Below are 23,214 nucleotides of genomic sequence, written 5' to 3' on the forward strand. Positions count from 1 at the left end.
AAGTGAAAATTGAAAAATTTATGAACACACGCTGATTTCGGAAAAATATATGGGTGAAATTTAAGAATAGCCAGATTTATAAGTGATAATTGAAAAATAGTCACAGTTTCAAAAGTAGTCGAAATTTAGCCATTTTTCATGTAAAGGTAAATCTGAACGAAAAAACAATTCAAAATACAGAAAATATTCCAACATAATACACTGGAGTTCGAATTTTTTACATGCGAACTTCCATCATTGTAAGCACGTAATTTTTGACCCGCACAAATTTTAAAGTTAATTTTAGTATTTTAATATTTTTAAAATATTTACTTGACTTTATTTTAATATAATTTTAATCTTTTTACTTTTAGTCCTAAGACATAAAAAAATAGTTTTATTTATCGTGTTTATCGCTTTTCTATATTTTTATCTTTAGTTTAAGATCAATTATATTTTTATTCATGGTATCTTAATTTTATCATGACTTTAGCCTATTTTCTTTACTTTTTACTTTATTGTTATAACATTTAAAAATACAAAAAAAGTAGTTTCATTTTAAAATTTTGTTTCTTTACTTAACTAAGTTTAATTAATATTTTGGTGGGATTTTTGAGTTTGTCTTTGTCCAACAAGAAAATTTGTAGGCCCAAAGGTGCGAACTTCCATCATAATATACTGGAGTTCCAGCAATATATTGGTCCAGCGTAATATGCTACAAGTTCATACATAGATGCTCCAATCTCGAGTGTATTATGCTGAAACTTTCTATGTGCTGGAGTTCCAGCATAATATGCTGAAAGTTCATACATAGGTGCACCAATCTTCAGTATATTATGCTGGAACTTTCTGTGTTGCAATAAGATGGTGACTATTTTTCAATGACTTTATAAATACTAGCTATTTCTTAATTGTCAGTCCAAAAATATTCTAGCCCGTACTAGTTGTCTTGCTTCAAAACTCATTATAACTCATATAAAAAAAATATTCACATGCTTAACTCACAAAAACAAAAAACAAAAAAAAACAGGTTCGCACATGAAAATGAACTTTGTTAACAGAAATATATCCTTTACCTAAATGTGCAGAACTAAATAATTAATTAAAAGTACAGTAAACAAATAAATTTAACAATTTGTTGTGAGACTACTTACATTCCACTAATTGTATTTTTAAAAAATCTAGTATCAACAGCAGTGATAAAACAATTTAAAGAAAAGTTAATAAAGCCGCATCATAAAAATACAATTTTTTTTTAAAGAAAAGTGCTATATGGGATAACTTATCCTACCATTTTAGTGTAAAAGTTATCTCTGAATTAGCTAATACATCCAAACCAAACATAGTATAAAGTTAATCTCACACTTTTTCTCGAATTATTATCCTTATCCCATTTACCAAATGATTCGTTAGTAGTTAGGGGGCATGATTGTGAGTCCTTCACTTTTAATTTTTTGATTTAGAATCTTTAAATTATTTTTTTAAATGTTGTATTCTACTAGTTGTTTTGTTTGGCATGAATATACTTTTTTTCATTTTAATTTATGTGAACAAATTTCATTTTGAGTCCGCAAAAATATTATTTTCTATTTTATTATTAATTAAAAACTTTATAGTCATGCATATGTTATGACAATGTTTAAAACCTGAAGATTCAAAAAAATTATTTATTTCTTAAAATTCGAGTTTACTTGAGTAAGTTCACATAAATTAGAAATAAAGGAAGTACCAAATGTCTAAGGTAAAAATATGTTTAAAAAATAAAGAAAAATGAACGCCGTCAACAGTGTCGAGAAAAGACAGAAATAAATACTGTAGTACAGTGATGTACAATTCCTCTTGTACGGAAAACACACTTAAATATCTGTGAGAAATATCCAGCAGACACTAATGTATACCATACTACGTTGTACCTTCAACCAATCATAATTCGACAACGCATTCTTAAAAACCACCTGGTTCCTTAATACCACTTTCCCTTTTCTTCTCCTTCATTTATGTACACCTTTTCTAATTAGACCAATATATATCTTTACTCTATCCAACTCCATTATTTACTTTTTCTTTAAGAAAAAAAAGTTGGGTTCTTTCCTTTTTTTATAACTAGGTTTTTTTTGAGGGTATAATTTCAGGGTGTCTATTTTTAGGTTTGAAGAATGGGGAGAGGGAAAGTGCAATTAAGGCGTATAGAAAATAAGATTAACAGGCAAGTGACATTTTCAAAGAGGAGAGGAGGTTTAGTGAAGAAAGCACATGAAATTTCAGTGCTTTGTGATGCTGAAGTTGCTTTAATTGTTTTTTCTCATAAGGGAAAGATCTTTGAGTACTCTTCTGATTCTTGGTAAGTTTTTTTTTTTTTAAATTTCCGTTGTTAATTTAATTAGAGTCGGAGTTAAAATTTTAAGTTTATATGGGTTTTTTTTTCTAACTTTAGCTCCCAAGTTTTTTATTTTTATTGTTTGTATAATTATTTTCTTCTATTAATATTTTCCTTCTGAAGGGATAACATTTTAGTTTTTATTAGATCAAAATATATATATATATATATATATATATATATATATATATATATATATATATGTAGCATGTCAATCCTCGGATAGGGGTAAAGTTCTGTACACACTCTTCCCCAGACCCCGCTAGTCGTATTTCACTAGGTCCTTGTTGTTGTTGTTGTATATATATATGTTTTTCTTAGAATTTGTTAAGGATTTATTCTAGAACAAAACAATGAATGAATACTTAGGAGTAGCTTGTTAAGTTATTCTCGAGATTTTTAATGTTTGGTTCATATGATGATTACTGAACGACATGTAGATAATTCAAGTTAGATATTATTGCTGCAACTTTTTTTTTTTGCCTCTTCTTTTTCTTGATGTGTCCATAGGAAATGACAGACTGAAGTTCTATGCAAATATGGCTACTTCTAAACTAGTCTTAGTTCCAAAGACAATGGAATGGTTCCAACAATTCCAACAAAACCAGACCAATAGGATAATCACATTAAAGAATATAGAGTATATTTTTTGGACGGGAGAATATATACTCCAATATATTGGAAGTATCTAAATATTCTCCAGAGATTTAATCTAGTGGTAAAAGCACAACATGTGATGTGTGGATTGAGCGCACATTAAGGGTTTGAGCCTTATCGTACATTAAACCCTGATATTTAAGTAAATAAAGATAAAGAAGACAACCCTATTATCCATTGAATTTCAAAACATGTATTCTTATTAACCCTCAGATTTTTTTCAGTTATCAAATAAATACCTAAATGTTTTAGCAGGAGAGGAAATAAATGACACGCAATGAATTATCTGGTCTATGATCAGATCTCTCTACTCTAAAAAAAACACTTCAAGAAACATATTTCATATTGATATAAGGGTTGTATAATTACCGAGGAACTTTGTCATCTGCGGAATCCTTAATTAACATGCCAAACTACTTTCTTTGTCGCTGTCCTTCTGCCACGTACGACTTTGTATGCCTTCCATTTTACAATAACAACATACCCTGTATATTTTTACTTTATGGGGTCTGAGGATAGTAATATGTATACAGACTTTACTGCTTCATTATGGAGGTGGAGAAGTTGCTTCCGATAAACCCTCGTATGCCTTAAGTTTTCTTACATTTAAATAATGTTTTATAAACATGGTGGCTCAACCCCAAGGCAAAAAAACTGGTGCTTTATGCTCCAAAAATATATGAGGCCTCATAAAGTACTTACTATATTATATGTATAATATAATACTATAGTATATAATTTAAATAATTGTACGTTAAAGTACTTTGTTATCTATAAAAAAGTAAATCCTTTCAAGCATTTGCTGTCAGTTGTCATCAATAATCATTAGTCATACATAGTTGCAAATCTTATGCTATTTTCTTGGAGTTTAAGTATAACGGATGAAGATTGCAGAATCAAATTAATAATCAAACTGCTCAAAGGTAATATCTAAGGGACTATTTTAAACCTACTCTCAATCAAAAAAAGGACCAGTTTTGACATGTTTTTGTACTTATAAGCACTATTACCGCAGTGCATTGTAACAGAAAAGTAAGAATATTATCTGTTTACTTACCTTCTTCAGGAAAAGTGAGAATTATTTTATTTTCTGGTGTTAGGACATTTTTGCACATTCTCCTATTTGATAAAAATGAAGATTTACAGGAGTTTAACCAAATTAAGAAGTGAGAAAGTAAGAGAGGCATTAGTCCTCGGTAAAAGTTGAACACACTTGATTAAAATTTAGTACTATAGTTTCAAGTTGACGTTTTATGAAAATTTTGAGTTACGTATCTTTGATTATAAATCTTGTGGAACGAAAACTTTTGAGTTACGTCAGTTTGACCCAAAATTTAGATCTAGGTCTAAACAATTAGATTTTTTTTGGTAATTAATTTTTATTATTACCAGGGAAATATTTACAAATATAACAAAAAAAACCCTCTCAAAATTCACTTAGATTTGGACATGCAGCCCCAAATCTAGTGCCCTCATTCCTTCATGACTACTCAGCTACAGTCTATGGATAAAAATTGAACTCCTGCAATTTCTTAGCTATCTTAAAATTCAAATTTCCTCGATAATGCACTTCTTGAACTATCATTCTGATTAACTCCTCACAGCTCCTTTGTGTTCCTCGAAATGTTCTCTAATTTCTTTCCTGCCAAATGTAATACACAACACAAGCTAGCAGCATTTTATAGATTACATATATTTGTTTCTTCCCTGCTGCATGTCTTACAGCCCACTGAATTTCATCATTCCACCCCTGCACATCTCTTGTTATTCCCAGCCATTGTAGCAGCTTCCTCCATATTACTGTTGAATAGTTGCACTTGACAAATAGATGATCATGGCTTTCTGTTGCTCTTCCACATAGTGAGCAATCTGAACAAATTTCTATACCCCAGCCCAGTAATCTGTCTCTCGTGTACAGTCTTCCAAGAATTACCAAGTACAAGTTGAATATCCATTTTGGGCTGCTAATGTTGTTACAAATTAATCTCTTCCATTCCACTTTAGGTAGTTCACCTCTGAGCTTATCATATACCAGCCTGATGGAGTATTCACACATGTTCATCACTTCTTTTATTCCTATACTTGCCTCATTCAAGTATTTAGTAGCACCTAAGATTTTCTGAGTGAGCCAAGCAGCTTGTTTTACCTTCACATTCCATACTACATGTTGTTTGATATAGTACGCGTGAATCCATTGTATCCACAAGCGGTCCTTCTTCTTGTTTATATTCCATAGATGTTTGATCAAAACAGCTCTATTCCATATTAAGATATTTGTTATGTTCAAACCCCCTGCAGATTTTGGCCAACACAATTGCTTCCAAGCTACTAGAGCTTTATCCCTGTTCTCAGTTTCTCCTGTCCATAAGAACCTTTTGTAAATTGTCTCAATTCCTTGAATGATCTTCTTAGGCAGAGGGAAGATTTGGGACAAAAAAGATTGAATAGTAAACAGTACACTTTTGATCAATTGCAATCTTCTTGCATATGATAGGAATTTGGTTGTCCAGTGCTTGATTCTGCCTAACATCTTATCTAGAAGAGGTTGGCATTGAGTTATGGATAACCTCTTAGTACTCAGTGGGACCCCTAGATACCTGAAAGGTAGGGAGGCTGTGGAAAAACCTAAGCATTGAATAATTTGTTGTTGAATATCCTTTGTAACCCCTCCAAAATATATGGAACTTTTATCTTGGTTTGCAATCAGACCTGAAGCTTTTGAAAACTGATCAAAACACTCATATAGTAGTTTAATGGATACCACATCACCCCTACAGAACAACAACAAGTCATCTGCAAAGCTGAGTTGAACAATATACAACTTCTCGCACATGGTATGGTAGTTGAAATCAGGCTTTTCCTTCAGAGTCTTTAATATTCTAGTGAGATACTTCATGGCTAGAACAAAGAGATATGGCGACAATGGGTCTCCTTGTCTAACTCCTCTTCTTGCATCAAATGGTCTTGTTGGCTTTCCATTTACAACTATAGTATAGGACACTGTAGTAACACATGCCATGATCCATAAGAGAAACTTTCCTGGGATATTCATTTTTGTGAGCACTTATTCAAGGAAATTTCATTCTATGGAATCATACGCCTTTTGCATATCAATTTTTACCATACACCCTAGTGATACACCCTTCCTCTTATAGCCTTTAACAAGTTCATGTCCTAGTAGAATATTATCACTCAATATCCTGCCTGGTACAAATGTTGTTTGACTCATATCAACTAGGGACTCCATTATTGTTTGCAATCTGCTTGTGAGCATCTTGGAAATAATCTTATATATGATAGTACAACAAGATATTGGTCTGAACTGTTTGACAGCAGAGGGGTTTTTCACTTTTGGGATCAGAGTGATTGTTGTGATATTTACTGGTTTGTACATTAACCCTTCGTTAAAGAACTCCAAAACAACTTTTGTAATGTCCTTACCAATTATGTGCCAAGTCTTCTTGTAGAAGTAGGCATTGAACCCATCCCCACTTGGTGCCTTTGAGTCTCCTATCTCTTGTAATGCCTTCATCACATCTTCATTAGTGAAAGGAGCTATAAGTTGTAGCTGCTGAGATCTTGTAAGCCCTGGACCTTTCCTCATTATAGTAGGATTAATAGCAGGTATGTTATAATGGAACTCTCTAGCAGTCCTTTGTAGAACCCCACAATATATTGTTCAATATCTTCTGGTTTGCTGATCAACCTTCCCTTGTCATCCTGTAGGAATTTTATCTAATTCGGTGTTGCTCTCCCTTTCATGCTTGCAAAGAAAAAGGCTGTGTTGGAATCATCCAATTGGAGCCATTGGATTCTAGATCTTTGTCTATAGATGTTCTCCTCTATTGTACTCCATTTCTCCAGTTACTTTTTTGTATTTCTCTCTGAATCAAACATGTCAGCTGTTGTTGTAGTGGTTCTCATCTGTGCTTGAATGTTGGCTAACTCCTCCCTCAATTGTTGAACCTTGTTTGTTGTACTGGTAAATTCCCTTTTGTTCGGATTCTTAAGGGCCACTTTGACACTTTTTATATTGTGCTAGATATCTTTCATACTTCTGTTCTCCTTATTCCATATGTCTCTAATTATACTATCAAAATCTGGATGCTCAGCAAGACAATTAAAAAATTTAAAAGGTCTCCCTTTATGTTCCAGTTCTGCTTCCAGCTCTATACATAATGGAGAGTGATCAGAGAACTGAGGATCCATCACATGTACTTGCATTGGAGGCATGTTTATCATCTAGTGTGCATTGACTATGGCTCTGTCGATTCTACTATAAACATGGCTATTTGTCCATGTATAAGATCTACCCACAGTACCAAGTTCATTCAATCTGCAATCCTCCATTAGAGATCTAAAGTCTTTGATCTCATTTTCCTGTACCATTGTGCCATTTGCCCTATCTTCAATATCCCTTATTGCATTAAAGTCTCCAATGATTAGCCAGGAGTTAGTCAGCTGAGAATCTATCCTCTTAGTGCTTACCACATGTCACACCTATGAGCGATGGTATGCAATCTATAAATGGCTGTAAAAGCAATTTGTTTGTTAGAACAACTATGTTCAACTATGCCATGGATGTATTGAGCATGCTTCTGAATCAGAGTGAACTGAATACTATTAGTATCCCATAGAATCCATATTCTCCCTTTCTTGTTAGCTGAACTATTGGAACACCAACTCCATCTATGTGCATATTTATTGATGGTCTCTTTTTCTTTATTGGTCTGTACTCTGTGTTCTACTATTAAGACTAATTTTATGTTTTTTCAAGAAAGTTTTCATCTCCTTCTGCTTATGTACCTTATTGAAGCCCCTCAGATTCCAAGTGAATATCTTCATATAGATTTTGGATTAGGTGGTACTTTCCCTTCTTCTTCTCCCATACTATTTCCAACTATACCATCATCTGCCCAACTTGTACTGCCTTCCATTGTTTCCTCTCTTAGTGGAGAGAATCCATTATTAGTAGTGAGTACTTGCTGTATTGGACTTGTCATTCCTCCTCTGTCTTTAGCTTTTGTCCACCCTTGTTGATCTGCATTAGGCTTCTGTGGATCATTCTGTTGCTCTTGAGCTATCTGCTTGCCCGTGTCCTTCCATATTTGTTTTGTTGGCCCTACTGCCACCCATTGAGTTACTGATTTCTTTGGCTGCTGCATATTACCATTTACATTACCATTCCATCCTTGTTGCTTAGGCATTATTGGTCTTTGCTGTTGCTGCTCACCTTACATATTGCTTTTGGTTGCTCCATCTCTTCCTTGTTCTCCCTCACAGTCATGTCCCACCATCAAACATTTTTTACAATACTTTGGCACCCAATCATACTCTACTAGTTGTTCAAACTCTTTTCCTACAGGATCTTGTATTTTGATGCTTTTGGGTATAACTCCTTACTGATGTATTCATGAGAATAATCTCTAAAAGGTCTTATCTCTAAAACTAGCCGTTATTGTCCTACTAAAGGTAGTGCTCGTCCCCGTTCTTCTGCTGAGTCAACTCGACCTTGCCTTCGTCCTTTGTGAAAAACACATCGATGATGCGTGGCATCGAAGGCTCTCTTAATGTTGACTTGGCCCACATATAAATATGATAATTTTGAGCCCATTCAATTTCTTTTATTTGTTACATTAAGATTTGACTCAGTGTATTCCTTTTATTAAGTTGTGTAAATGACATTAAGGAAAATAACTAACCTTATTATCATATGTTTCAATTATACTTATGATTTATTTTTTATTTTTTATTTTTTGGGAAAATAATACTCCATCATGAAACTAATTTAATGATTAGCTTTATTCTTTCTAATATATGCTTTGAGACAGCGCATACCGGATGAATGGAATGAATCCTATATCGGACCAGGATGAGTCTCCTTATAAAGCTTGAGCAAGCATTCTCCCTTCGAGCTAACTTTTGGGGTATGAGTTAGGTCCAAAACTTATCTTAACAGGGTATTAAAGCCAGGCCCGTGATCATTGTGGGTACCCAGAAAGGGGGGGGGGGTTGGCGGAATGCCCTCAGACCAATTAAAGCAGGGGAGGGGGTCGAAATGCCCCTGATCCATAATTGTTGCTCCAGATAAGATAGTGGAACCCCAAATAAAAAAATGTCCGGATGTGGGCATGGGGTGGAGTGGGGTAGGGGTAATGAATGGAATGAATCACATCGGATCGAGATGAGAACCCCGGTCTCCTTATAAGGCCGGAGCCTCATTTTGAGCTAGCTTTTGGGGTGTGAGTTAGGCCCAATGCTTATTTTTAAAAATACCTTCTAAAAAGTCTATGGTATCTTAGCTTGTATTTGATAAATTCACTATATATGTTTATTTTCATTCGTTCACAATCTTTTTTACTCTTATTGCATGTTAATCTGTTAATATTAGTTCTTGGTGCATTATACATTTTTTTTTACACATAATCATCACAAATACCCACTCATAACTGTTATTAGAAGGACTTTTACTTAACACAGAGAAAAACTAATGATCATTTTTCCTTGAAACAGTATGGAACAGATTCTTGAACGATATGAGAGATACTCATACACAGAGAGACGTTTGCTTGCAAGTAATTCTGAATCTTCGGTATGACCAAAAAAAATATTTAAACTAAATACAAGGTATATAATATTAAGGGAAAAGGATCAAGTTTACCCCTCTACTTTCAAAAATAGTTTATATTTAACCTCAGTTATGCTTTCCCAACAAAAAATACTCCTACCCTCACACAAAGTTGGCAAAATTGCCCCTTCATCTATAAAATCCTTCCACCATGGCAGCCAACATCCCACGTAGCATGCCACATGGCATCATCTCACCCAAATGTTATGCCACGTGGGATGTTGTTGGCCATGCTGGATCGGTTAACGGACATAGGGGCAGTTGGTATTTTGGTTCGCAGACTATTTTTGAAAGTAGAGGGGTAAAGTTTGACCCTTTTCCCTAGTATTAATGTTCCATTTTCATCTTAAAGTTGATGTTTTGGTATTTGTATAATACAGGTGCAGGAAAACTGGAGCCTGGAATATGCTAAACTCAAGGCTAAGATTGATCTCCTACAAAGGAACCACAAGTAAAATATGATTGCTTAATTCTATTGCAGCACAAATATACTATTCTTGTTTCCACCTTCAATTTGAACAGACTCAGTTTTCATATTCAATTTTTTAAAATTATTTTCAGGCATTATATGGGAGAAGATCTTGACTCATTGAACCTAAAGGACCTGCAAAACTTGGAACAACAACTTGATACTTCTCTTAAGCTTATTCGATCAAGAAAGGCATGCCATAATCCTTCCTTTTTTCCTTTTTTTTTTTAGTTATTCGATCAGTGTTCTTTTCTAGTAGAGGCGCATTCAGGATTTAGACTTGATTGTTTTTTTTCCTTTTACTGTTTTCTTTGTCTTGGACCGTCAGGAATTGAGTCCTTAACTATTGTAGGTCAAGTAAAGCTGACCATAACAAAAGTGAAAGCTCATTCCTTCCATTACCATCTGCCTTTTTGAAAAAAGCCAAAGTACATTCTTTTAAGCTAGCACGCATCTTTACTATTCTACTGGGTAACCTAGGCAGAAACAGACCGAGGATTTGAAGTTATGGACTTCTGAATTCTAACTCTTCGGAGTTATTGGTTTCTAAATTTATAATTTGTACATATTAAATGAATTTTTTAAAACAAATACAAGATTCGGCCAAACAACTTAGCTCTGCCGAACTTGTATTGTAAACAGTACATTCGCCCTTGAGCACATGTATCTGTAACTCTGTCTACCAAGGTTTGGTTAGATGAGAAGAGATAACCCAGCATTTTTTGTCTCAGCTACAATTAGAACCCCGATCTTCCATAGTTTTCACTCACTTCATTAACGACTGAATCACACATTCGCCCATGCTTTTCTTTCATTCAAAATTTGATATTTTTTGTGACTTCAGATGTTTGTGTGTTGCAGAACCAACTCATGCATGAGTCAATCTCTATGCTACAGAAAAAGGTAATTATATGCATGCCAAGTTTAATTACTACTACTAATTATTAAGTACTGTAATCTTGGTTAAATGCCTTGAGTGTAATATTTTATACTTTCATAGGAAAAGGCAATCCAGGAGGAGAATAACATGCTATCCAAGAAGGTGAGTTTGTCTCTTGTTATTTATTCTAAGTTTTTCAGAAATTAGCAAAGCTTTCAACAGTAAACCATAACTTAGCACTTCATATATCTTAGAAAATTTGTTAAATATCATAGACATTGTATTAATAGGTTATGTTCATTTTTTCTAATTCCTTTGCTTCTTAACAGATTAAGGAGAAGGATAACACAGTAGGGCAGCAAGTTGAATGGCATCAGCAAAATCAAGTTCCTACTTCAACATCTTTCCTCCTACAACCACATCCATGCCTAAATATTGGGTAATTGTTGTCCTCTATAACAAGATAAATAAACAAAACCAACATAGTTACTAGTACTATTTTTGAAAGCATGGGATCTTTACACAAATAGTCGGCAGATTCATTGTTTGTTTTTTCTAGCCGACAGTGTTGTCAAAGGCACCTTAAATCACGCTTAAGCCTTAAGGTGAGGCGCAAAATATGGGGAGCGCTTTACCTCGCCTAGCGGGCGTGTCAATGCATCATCAAGGCTCTATGGCATACTTTTTCCAAATTTTGTAACCATATATTTTTTATTCATGAATATGATTATTAGTCTTGGACTACACGTTTATATTTTTATTTTCTCTCTTTTTGCGCCTTTCTTCATCAAAGCCCCACATTTATTTGCGGTTAAAGCCTCAATGGACCATAGAGCTTTTTTCCGCTTTTTGCTTTTGATAACACTGGTAGCTAGTATACATAAATTATAATTGATTATTCATGGTTATACACATATTCTATATGAATTATACATTCGCTGGTTATTTTAAGTTTAAGCAGTTGGATGGCTGGCTATTTAGGTTAATTCTTTAATATTTTATTTTCATTGTTCAGCATCTTACTGAGATTTTGAATTGCTAAGTAGCTTTTGTTTACAAAGTTGGTTAAGCACTACTTGTTTGATTGTTTCATTAATTTGGTGATGGTAATTGTTGATTAATTAGAGGTAATTACCAAGAGGAAGCAGAAGAAGCAAGGAGGAATGAGCTTGACCTAAATCTTGAGTCCTTGTATCCATGCCATATGGGATGCTTTGCCACATGAATAAACAACTTTATATGTTGCATCTGAAGGAATGTCCTTTTGCTGGAGTTCAAGTTTTCCAATTCTGTGTTCTCGTCTGCTTTATGTGGAGGAAAATAAGATTTTAAGCCTTGTCTTGGGAAATTCTTAATATTGTGTGTCTTTATATTGATATATATATAGGACCTTATTGTCTTTCTTTTTATATGGTGAAGAATGTTAATTTCCTAACCTTCATAAATGGAAGAGGAGGTCCATTTGTTGGCATCTGTTTACATTTTTGCCTTACAATTATTGTCAATACAATTATGTATTTTTCTTTGAGTTCAATACAATGTTATGCCCAAACACTGATTTGCTCAAGGTCATTGGGAGGGCTACTTGCAAATCTGTATTCTCATGAGAAATGTTTCATTCAGCACCTTCTAATTGCTAAAAAAATTTGATATCCTCTAGTGATATTGACTGCTTTGGGTCTAGACCAGTACGGTTTTAAAATACGTCACCAGGATCTAAGGCTTGTTTACTTGTATACCAAGTATCTTTCTCGTGTTTTGTCGATATAGGAATTGCCTAGGGACCCCCCCCCCCGGACTTAGTGAGGACATTGAGGTTTTTCCCAATACCATTCAAAGTTGCACGTGAAGTGGCTCTGATACCATATTTAACAGCCTAGTCCACTAGGGATATTGTCCGCACTGCTTTAAAACGCATTACTAGGGTCTAAGGCCCGTTTACTTATATACCCAGTATCTATCCCGTGTTTTGTTGATGTGGAATTTGCCTAGGATGTCACCTATATCCTACATTGTTTTGGTGTTTCTTTGAGTAATTTAATAATTTCATCAGTAAAAAAACTCTGTACTTAATGTTAGCATAGGCAACTGGCAAATATAAGCATTTTGAGATGTAAAAGACTTGTAACATTGTGCCACCAATCTTAATTAAGATGTAAAGACCATGGCGCAAATAGATAGTATAAGCTGATAAAATCAATCATCTAAATTTCATTAGCACAAGTAGTTGGTCTGACTTGTTTTACATATAGCAGCAATCAAAAAGCCGAGGCGCCAAAAGTATAAAACCAAACAGATTTTAAGGGGAAACAAGTGTTCTCTTGACTGTATATCGTGTTACTCTTCAATCCGTTGTATAACAGGGCATGTTCCAAATAATCAAAAGTTAAAAACACCAAAGAAAGGAACAACTCCAGAGCAAATCTAAGATGTTGAGGACCAGTGTAGTCAAGAATTATGTACACCTTACTAAGCTGCAGGAAATCTTCACATATACGTCTGGTTTTCATTCTCGTTTAGCTCTCTTTCTCTTCAGCTCCGTACACTAATTTGTCTCCTGGAATTGCATCAACTGGGAAAGGAAATCAAGGAGTGTTAGAGAATCAGAGGTAAATAACTTAAACTGTATGACCAGAAATCTATCAAGTTTAGGCATCACTAGCGCTCTTCGCACATTTTTTTTCCAAGTATAATTCTATGATCTTTTGTTCTCTTTTAAATCAAAGGTATACAACATATTTGTTTCTGAAAGTAGAAGATCAGATTGCAGATATAAACTAGAGAACAGATTGCATCTATAAACTATATATATATATATATATATATAGGGGCTCAATAACTGAGCCATCTGAATGAGCAAGTGACCGCTTGCTACCTACACTGCTGTCATTTTCAGATAACAAGACATTATTCTTAAACCTATGTACGTTAAACACTGACAAAGCATGTAATAACATGCCATTTAGAGTCCTGAGCGGAACAGAAACATGTCGCAAACTAGTAAAGAGGAAAAGCAAATATAGGAAAACAGTGATAAAGCATTAGTTATTTGACTAACATAAAAAATGTTTTACTCCTCCCTTGTGGAAGAAGATCTTAACTTGACTATGCAGCAAATACGATATTGCAAACTAGCAATGCGCCAGAGTAACTTAAACAGCAAAAGGTAAAAGAAACAAAAACTCTTGCCTTTCCACAAACTGGACATTTTTCACTTCTCTCCTGCCACTCATAAATACAGCTGAGGTGATAATGATGTGAACATTTTGTCGATATCTTGGGGTTCTCTGGTGTAAACTCTGCATAAAAGAAAAAGTCACTTCAAAAATTATTTATCCAACTACGTAGCATGCTAATTGCAGATCAAATAGTTCAACGCAAGCTACCTTCGAGGCATGTTGGACATACATCCTCATCTTCTGATGAGGAAACTGCATACTGGAATCCAGTCTCCAACTTTGATAAATTTACCTTTTCAGGGGACTCGGGACAACCTTCTTTATATCCTCCTTCACTGTCTAATTTAATCAGCTTGTCTGCTTGTAGAAGTCTTTGTGTTATTTCAACATCAGCATCTCCAACTGGTTCAGGCTCAACTCGTGAATGACTTGTTCCTTTGTCCTGTCGTCTAAATGCAACTTCTTGTTGCACTTGTGGCTGTCTTGGAGCAGCATTATTTGATAAAACTCTACCCTGAGAACTGATTGTATTACATGAACTATTGTTGGTAACTACAACAGTCGAAGATGATGGGCCTTGATTAGCTGAAGTCACAGCAGTTTCTTGTGCTCGACCAAATACAGCTCCACACTGATGACAAGTAATACTTAAAAGTCAATTTCATGATAAGGAACATTCAGCATATTGTAAAAAGTTAGCATCTTAACGAGGAAAGAGTCATTACGAAAACGAATCATTAGCAAAAAGGATGCAACTACACGAGCAATATATTCATGATTGTTGTTACTACAGCTATAATTAGAATTTTCCAGGTTAGCAATAATAAACAATGGATTCAAGGCTGCAATATTCGTTTCTGTGGTTTGTTTCACAGTTCTTCAAAAACAAGAGAGCTTTTCCATGTTTAAACTATTAAAGATGATATGTGATCACATTAGCGTCACGTTTAACATTTTGCACCAAGCGACGAGTTTTGCTATTCTGTGAGTTAGTAATTTATGAGCTAGTAAAATATGAAAAAGAAAGTTCCATCAAGTGTCATCTTTGTTCATAATACATTAGAACAGAATATTAAAAGCAAACAACGACTGATATTTGATGTATTAATCGGTTAAAAGCTAATCCAGTATCCATAATCAAATGGTATGTTGCAGATTGAGCAAGGACAGAAGATGCTGCACATTCTTCATGTTAGTATAATCGAAAATCCTTTAGGTTTGGGATTCAAAGAGCTACATTATTCTTTGCAAAAGAGCAAGGCAGGTCATCTCCCTAGTTCTTTAAGGTAGTTGAAGTTTTTCCTTGGAATCATCTTCACCTGTTGTGCTACTTAAATATTCATTATTGCTATAGTTAGTTGAGCTGGTGGTCCAACTAATTAACTAATTCAGCTAGACACGATTAGTTTTCGGTAGTTAAGAATCTTGCCATCATTTATTCATAGAAAACTGACAAGGCAGAATTAGCTTAGTGGTAGAGGGCAACATTGTGGACGAAGCATTCACGTTCACGTAGGGTCAGAGGAAGGGCTGCACCATAGGGCCTGGGTAGTCCCTAATGCAAGCATTAGTGGCTGATTCCACGGCTCGAACTCGTGACCTATAGGTCATACGGAGACAACGTTACTGTTGCTCCAAGGCTCCCCTTCCAAACAATGTGAAACATTAAATAGTTCATCGCACCATCCAAACATTAGGATAAGATAAACATATACAATTACTTCATAGCCAAAAGCAAAAGAATTTTCGACAGGTACCGTATTAAGTATGTTCTGAAAGCAGCAACTAAAACACTGGCAGCTGCTATGGTTTTGATCATTTGAGACAGCAGCATTCTCTCCAACATTAGAAACAGTGAAACAGCAACAAACTGAACCCATGATTTTTCTTCAATTCATTACACAAATCTTCAACCTTTTAGTATCAATTCCCTTTTAGACCAGTAGCCAAACTTTCCTTTAAAGCAATAAAAAATTACAAATAAGCAAACAGAAGTAAACACTAAAACTAAAGTAAACAAACATGTCAGACCAAAAATAGTAAATTTCTTTTTCCCAATTTATTGCTCTTAATGCAAAGATTAAACAGAAATACAGTCATACTTTTTATAACACTCTAATTTGTTCCGAGTTTTTTCGGCTGTTATAGCGAAGTGCTTTAACAGAGAACATATATTATAACATAGCATAAAAATTGGTTCTATAAAAACTTGGTTTTTATAGTGAATGAGTATTATAGAGAGCTCTAACCGTAAAAAATAAAATTTTTCTTTTTTTCCCAAAAATTGCTAGGAAAAGTACTTTAAAAAATTCATGAAACTGTAAAATAATGCAATCAATCACTGAAAAATTAACTCATCATCAAAGCAACCTTAAGACCTATAGAAACAGAACAGGGATTCTATTGCTTAGTATTTGGAAAATCACACTTCACACACACACACAGAGGTATATTGATAAGAAAACACCATAACCATAACATGCAAGTCTCATTGATCACAAAAAAGAAGCAGCAAATACAACTCATAATCATAAAAAGAATAACACACAAAAACATCATTAAATTTTATATAGAAGAGAAACAGAGAGAAAGAGGGGTGACAATACCAGAGACAAGATTTTGGATAGCAAAGGGTCTGTGCTGTGGAAACAAATAATGAAGAGTTTTGAGAATTGAGGAAAGAGAGTTGACACAAAAAAGGAAAAGTTTCCACCTTTTTTAATTAGAATCTTTGATTATATGGAAAACTCTCTCTATTGGGGGTGTATAAGGTATCACGGCGAGGAACTAGCTGAAAAATTATACCTCTGTCCCTTTTGTTCTGTTTAAGGTACACCTAAATATATTTTACTACTAAATACTAAATCCTACTCCCACTTGATCTAATATTCCAAAGATTTTAAATATATAAAGAAGATATTATAATGCGTTATAAAAAGAACTTACGTACAGTTTCTTAATTTTTTCAATTTTGGAGATGAATTCCGCCATGCGAATAATAGGTTAAAAAAAATAGATTTAAAGGAAAAAAAAAAAAGGACTTGAAAGTCATACTTTTTATGATATGGTCGAATAATTGGTATATGTTTGTTTTTTATTTAAACAATAAACTCTAAAATTAAGAGACTTTTTAATTAGAGAACGTTTTACTTTTTTTTAGCAAGTCTAATTAACAAATTAGTAAACCATAGTGGTGTAGAATTGAATTGTAACAATTATACCATAACTTCAATTACATATTAGGAGTACTTATATTGTCCCCTCTTGTCTTTTCAATTTTTAAGATCGACTATATATTCATTTAAAAATCAATTGATTATCATTGATATACAGACCTCCATTTGTCAAAATTCGTCATCTTTCTAACTGTTTCTACTATTTTCATGACCTTTGATATTTCCGTGATATGAAAGTTAAATTAAATGATCTTTCCCCCAAAACTAAATAAAATATATAACACATGTCATATTCTACACAATAACGAGGCCCTATTTCAAAGTAAAATTGTATCTGTCATTTTTATATAAGCTCATCTGAATTTTATATATATACACGCGCATATTTAACGAATAACATAATGCTAGGTCAGGGTGTGCGTGCACATATTTAACGGATAACATAATGCTATGTCAGGGGCTGAACTTATTTGACTATAAATTCAGTAAATATTTTAATTGTATTAGAAAATTTATTAAATATATATAAATATTTAATTGCGAAACTATAACTAAGACAAATTCAAAACTTCAAAGCGTCTCCTCTTCCTCTTGTTTAGATAAAAATTTTTAGATAATGATTCAATAAATATAAGTTTAGCTGACGTTGGTGACCAATCTTATCTATAGGGTAGTGAAATGAATTACTTATAATAAAAAATGGGGAAAGGATATAAAGAAGCTTCATAGTTGGTACATGGAATCAATGGTGAAGAATCTTTCTTTATTTCAGTGGGGAAGCCATTCACAATTTTCAAAAATAAAGATGTTGACTCTTGTGCTTTTATGAGGTAGTTCACTTAATTGACATTTTCCATTTGAAGATGACAAAAGCACAAGCAACTATGGCACCATCATCATTATTTTAGTCTCTATTTATATATAAGTAATATTTTAAACATCCATGATATTTATATTAAATTCAAATTCATTTCCTCAAAAGAGAAGTAAATGCAGTGACATGTTGCATACACTAACTTTAAAGATTCTGAATGTGCTTCGACATAAATTAGAACTTGCAACTGTTTGAACTACATAATATGTAAATTAGGGATATTCGTACTTCCTACTATCTAACAATCGTCTTAGAGTGAGAAGGTCTGTCATCTCACTACTTTCTTCCACAACATTTCCATAGTAGCAATGGTCTTTCCCACTCTCCAACCATCAATCCTCTCAAATCCCTCCTAAACCTCCTGATATACTTCACGAAAATGAAGGTATTAATTCACCTACATCAACACCGTGTAGGGATAATCAGCAGGATGATGAAGGAAATAATTCCTCAACGACTACATGAGCAAAAATACTCCAACACCAAAACTCATCATATAAGGAGATCCTCCTTTTGGACTCTATCAATATACACTACTAGAAATCCGGAAAAAAACGATCAAAATTTGGCGAACAAAATTGGTCTGTCAAGAAAAGCGATCAAAGTTGGTCGCTAAATTGGAGAAAATAATTAAATAATTGTTCTAAATACATTAGCGACCAAGGTTGGTCGCTTTTTGGTCGATAATTTAGTCAAAATGTTGACCGGACTGGTCAAACTTGCTTGGTAAAAGAATTACTGAAATTAGCGACCAACTTTGGTTGCTAAAGTGGGACCCACTTATAAAATTTTAATAATTATATTATTATTTAAAAAAATTATAAAATATAAATAAATATAATTTAAAATTAGCGACCAAAGTTGGTCGCTCACGAAAGGAGAAGCAGATAGAGACCAACTTTGGTCGCTAATCTGGGACCCAGTTATAAAATTTTACTAATTATATTATTATTTAAAATAAATTATAAAATATAAATAAATATAATTCAAAGTTAGCGATCAAAGTTGGTCACTTACGAAAGGGGAAGCAGATAGAGACCAACTTTGGTCGCTAAGCTGGGACCCAGTTTTAACGTTTAACAATTATATTAGTATTTTAAATATTATATAAAAAATTAATATATGTATATATATATATATATATATATATATATATATATATATATACACACACACACACACACAAACACATATATGTTAGTGTGTGTATATATATAACACACACAGTTAGTGCTACTTTAACTACATATATAGCATGTTATAGTACATGATACCGTATTCATTATTTGTATTGTAACAGAGTTAATGAATTACATTCATTCATCACTAGGTTATAAGTCGATGAATCAATTATAACATATTAATTGATATAAGTCGAGACATTTTGTTTTTAATCAATACTATATATATATATATATATATATAACTTTGATCGCTATTTTGGTCAAACAGTCAAAAAATAACGATCAACATCGGTCGCTATTTCGGTCAAACAGTCAAAACTTAATTAGCTACCAAAATAGCGACCAACGTTGGTCGCTTTTTGTAAATCCAGAGTCAAAAATAGGTTTTCCCCTTCCATTCTCTTATTTTCTTCCCAAAATTTTTCCGAAATCTCTCTCAACACATTCCCCTCCCCTTCTCTATTTCCCTCACACAAATAAATCCCCCCACCCCGTGCCACCACTGTGACCGCGCCACCATCGCCGGAGCCGCTACTATCACTGTCCGCTGCTATCACATTCCCCGCCGCTATCACTGTCCGCCGGAGCTGCTGCTATCATTCTCCTCCTTTGCAGCACCACCACTGCCATTGTTGTTCAAGGTTAGTAATCTACCTTATTAGCTTTTAATTTTTGCTATATAATTTTATGTAATTTTTTAGAGTTTTTGTCTATTTAGTATTAGGGTTTTTGGTTTGAACTACATTAGATTTAGAATTAAGGTATAGAACTCAAATTAATGCATTTAAATTATTTAATGTATAGATTATGAACTTAAGGTAGAAATTATGAACTACCTTAAATTATGAACTTATGGTTCTTAATAGAACTCAAATTAATGTATTTAAATTATTTAATTTATAAATTATTTAAGGTATAAATTATGAATTGAACTTTTTGGATATGAATTGAACTTTTAGTTTATGAATTGAACTTTTAGTTTATAAATTGAAATTTTAAGACATGAATTGAACTTGAAATTATGTAGGACAATTGGCAAATGCAAACAATTTGTTAAACAGAGGAATAGGATTGAAGGATCTATATGCGAAGCTTATCTTGCAAAGGAAACTGCTCATTTTTGTTCTTATTATTTTGAGAGTAATGTGCCATGTGCTAGGAATAGGCCCAATAGACACACGGTCGAATGTGTGAATGATCCATTATATCCGCCTATGTCCATATTCAATCAACCAGGCCGATGTTCTAAGGATGTTAGAAAGAGAAGTTTGAGTGATATGGAGTACAAGTCAGCTACACTTCATGTGTTGCTAAATTGTCCTGAAGTTGTACCATTTCTCAAGTAAGTATTGATTTAGTAGTTATCAAAATATAAAATTTACTGTGATTACATCTCAATGCAACTACTAAAAATATTTGATGTGTCACAGTCACTTCGTGGGTCAATTTGGCCATGATGCTGTATATACGTCATTTGATACGTGGTTCAAATAATTTGTAAGTTTATCCTTAAAATATTCTAACACTATGTAGGTAAACAATGTTTGGAAGTTATGCTAACTTATGAATATTTTTAACAATATGTAGGTAAATGATCTAAATAATGGTGTAAATCAATTTTTGAAAGATATATCTTGGGGACCTGGGCTTGAGGTCATAACAATGTCTAAGTACGTTGTGAATGGTTATAAGTTTCATACAGAGGATTGCTCTAAAAATAAAAATAGTAACAATAGTGGGGTGTGGGTTTAAGGTGGTGATGGCAACCAAGTTGGAGATATTGATTATTATGGTGTGCTCAAAGAAAAAATAGAAGTAGAATATACAGGTTGGCCATTTAAGAAATTGATACTCTTTAGATGCAAGTGGTTTGACCCAAATTCAATAAGAGGTACAAGAATACACAATCAATACAACATAATTGAGGTTAATCATACGAGGGAGTATGATCTCTATGATCCTTTCATAATTGCACATAATATTAGGCAAATGTATTATGCTCCTTATCCATTGCGGTGGAATAAGTCCGATTGGTGGGTTGTAATCAAAACTAAGCCTGTAGGTAGGGTGGAAGTCGAGAATGTGTTAGATGTTGCACATCAAAACGATATCTCCAGTGTTCACTAAATAGTGTACGAACTTTTAGAAAATGATTTGGAACATCCTGAACTCATATTGGAAGAAGTTGATATAATTGAAGTAAGAATTATAGAAAACGAGGAAGAAGAATCAACTGATGAAGCTCAAACTAGTGAGGAAGAAGAATTCTCTAACGAGGAACAATATGTCGATGAGCTTTAAAAAGTTGGTTTCTTTAATAACTCTCGTTTATAGCTAGTTTCTTTATATATTTCAATCTAAATATGTATTATATTATGCAGATGACAGGTAAGGGTCGAGGTAACAATGACCCTACTGGTTCTCGGGGTCGAGAAAAGGCTAGGAAACCAAAGAGGAGGGTAGAAGATAATACTCAATCTTTTCCACCCTCTTCAGAGATGCCTATGCCTATGCTTATGTCTTTGCCTCCACCCCAGGGCTATTATGAGTTGTCACAGCATCACGAGCCCTACACCTTCGTGCAAACACCATGTCTTTCGTCACAGGGCCATAGGACTATACGTCCGATATATAGTCCACCTACCTTACGACTACGTGGATCGCAGCCATCTGCATCGCATGGATCGCATCGATTCATATCATATCCACATGGATCACAGTCATCAGTGTCACAGTCAATTGGGTCACAACAATCAGTATCATAGCCACTTGCGGTCCGTCCAGCTATGTCGTAGTCACAGGGATCGTAGCCATCTTCATCAGGGACTCCATCTATTTCAGGCCTTCGCCTGCGAGATACTAGCTCTAACCCCCTACACCTTCCACACATGCCTCTGATATACATGCTTCGGACGGTGATGCTGATGATGACGAGGAGGTGCATTATGATCAATATGGCAGGATCATCATAGTCCCTGAGGGTGATGGGTAAGAGTTATTTGTTATTTTTACGTTTATTGTTTTCTACAATTTTTACTAAGATATTAATGTATTTTTTTATTAAATTGCAGGTTCATCCCGAGTAATATTACTATGCGAATAATCACCAAAGCAACCAGAAAGCTTTATGATGGCCCTTATGCGACTTGGAGTGAATTTCCATTCTCGCTGAAGGAGCAAATTTTCAACCAATTTAAGGTATAAATGTTCTTTTAAGCAGTATAATTATTTATATTTTTGATATTTTCATATAATATTTAACTTTTGAAATACAAAGTAAGTGTGTATGGGAACATCGCTATAGCGCGGAAGTGGCTGCAAATTTTCATCTCAAAGCTCGTAAGCGGTTGTCGCATAGTTTCTCCAAAGCTAGAAAGTTGAATCAGAAGCCTGAATGGTTGCTTCAGAATTTATGGGAGGATTTGCAAAGGCAATGGCTTACCGCAAAGTTCTTAGAGAAGATCGAAAAAGGAAAGAAAGCTCGCGCATCTGAGAAGGGAGGATCCTTGCACACTGGAGGTGCGATCAGCCTAGGGACAATAAAAAGAAGAATGGTACGTAATTGCTTAATTTATTTTAATTTTCAAGGTATATCTATTCTGTTTATTAACTAAAATTTATGAGTTTTCAGGAAAAGAAGTTGGGGCATCCGATGAACCAAGATGAGCTATTCAAGGAGACTCATATTGTAAAGAATAAGAAAGAGACAGATCAAGAAAGGTGGGTCGAGGGCCGAGCCTCGACTGTACATGTAAGTTTTTACTTTTCATTAAGTATTTTGATTTACTTTTATATAAATTTTGAAATACTA

At 33.9% G+C, this 23,214-nt stretch overlaps 2 protein-coding genes across 2 annotated transcripts; one reads left to right on the top strand and one right to left on the bottom strand.

Moving 5' to 3' along the window:
* Positions 1–1,990: 1,990 nt before the first annotated feature.
* LOC104239074 (agamous-like MADS-box protein AP1) lies at positions 1,991–12,593 on the top strand. The gene is made up of 8 exons (XM_070160056.1): positions 1,991–2,320; positions 9,527–9,605; positions 10,022–10,092; positions 10,203–10,302; positions 10,972–11,013; positions 11,111–11,152; positions 11,320–11,429; positions 12,116–12,593. The coding sequence occupies exons 1-8, from the start codon at positions 2,136–2,138 to the stop codon at positions 12,213–12,215; spliced, it is 729 nt and encodes a 242-aa protein (XP_070016157.1). The 5' UTR covers positions 1,991–2,135; the 3' UTR covers positions 12,216–12,593.
* A 588-nt stretch (positions 12,594–13,181) lies between these two features.
* LOC104239072 (E3 ubiquitin-protein ligase At3g02290-like) lies at positions 13,182–16,962 on the bottom strand. The gene is made up of 5 exons (XM_009793602.2): positions 16,776–16,962; positions 15,927–16,125; positions 14,377–14,800; positions 14,180–14,289; positions 13,182–13,562 (listed from the first exon to the last, which is right to left on the bottom strand). The coding sequence occupies exons 2-5, from the start codon at positions 16,047–16,049 to the stop codon at positions 13,536–13,538; spliced, it is 684 nt and encodes a 227-aa protein (XP_009791904.1). The 5' UTR covers positions 16,050–16,125; positions 16,776–16,962; the 3' UTR covers positions 13,182–13,535.
* Between the last annotated feature and the right edge of the window lie 6,252 nt (positions 16,963–23,214).

Source organism: Nicotiana sylvestris, chromosome 10, assembly GCF_000393655.2.
Source record: "Nicotiana sylvestris chromosome 10, ASM39365v2, whole genome shotgun sequence".
Classification (NCBI taxonomy): Eukaryota; Viridiplantae; Streptophyta; class Magnoliopsida; order Solanales; family Solanaceae; genus Nicotiana; species Nicotiana sylvestris.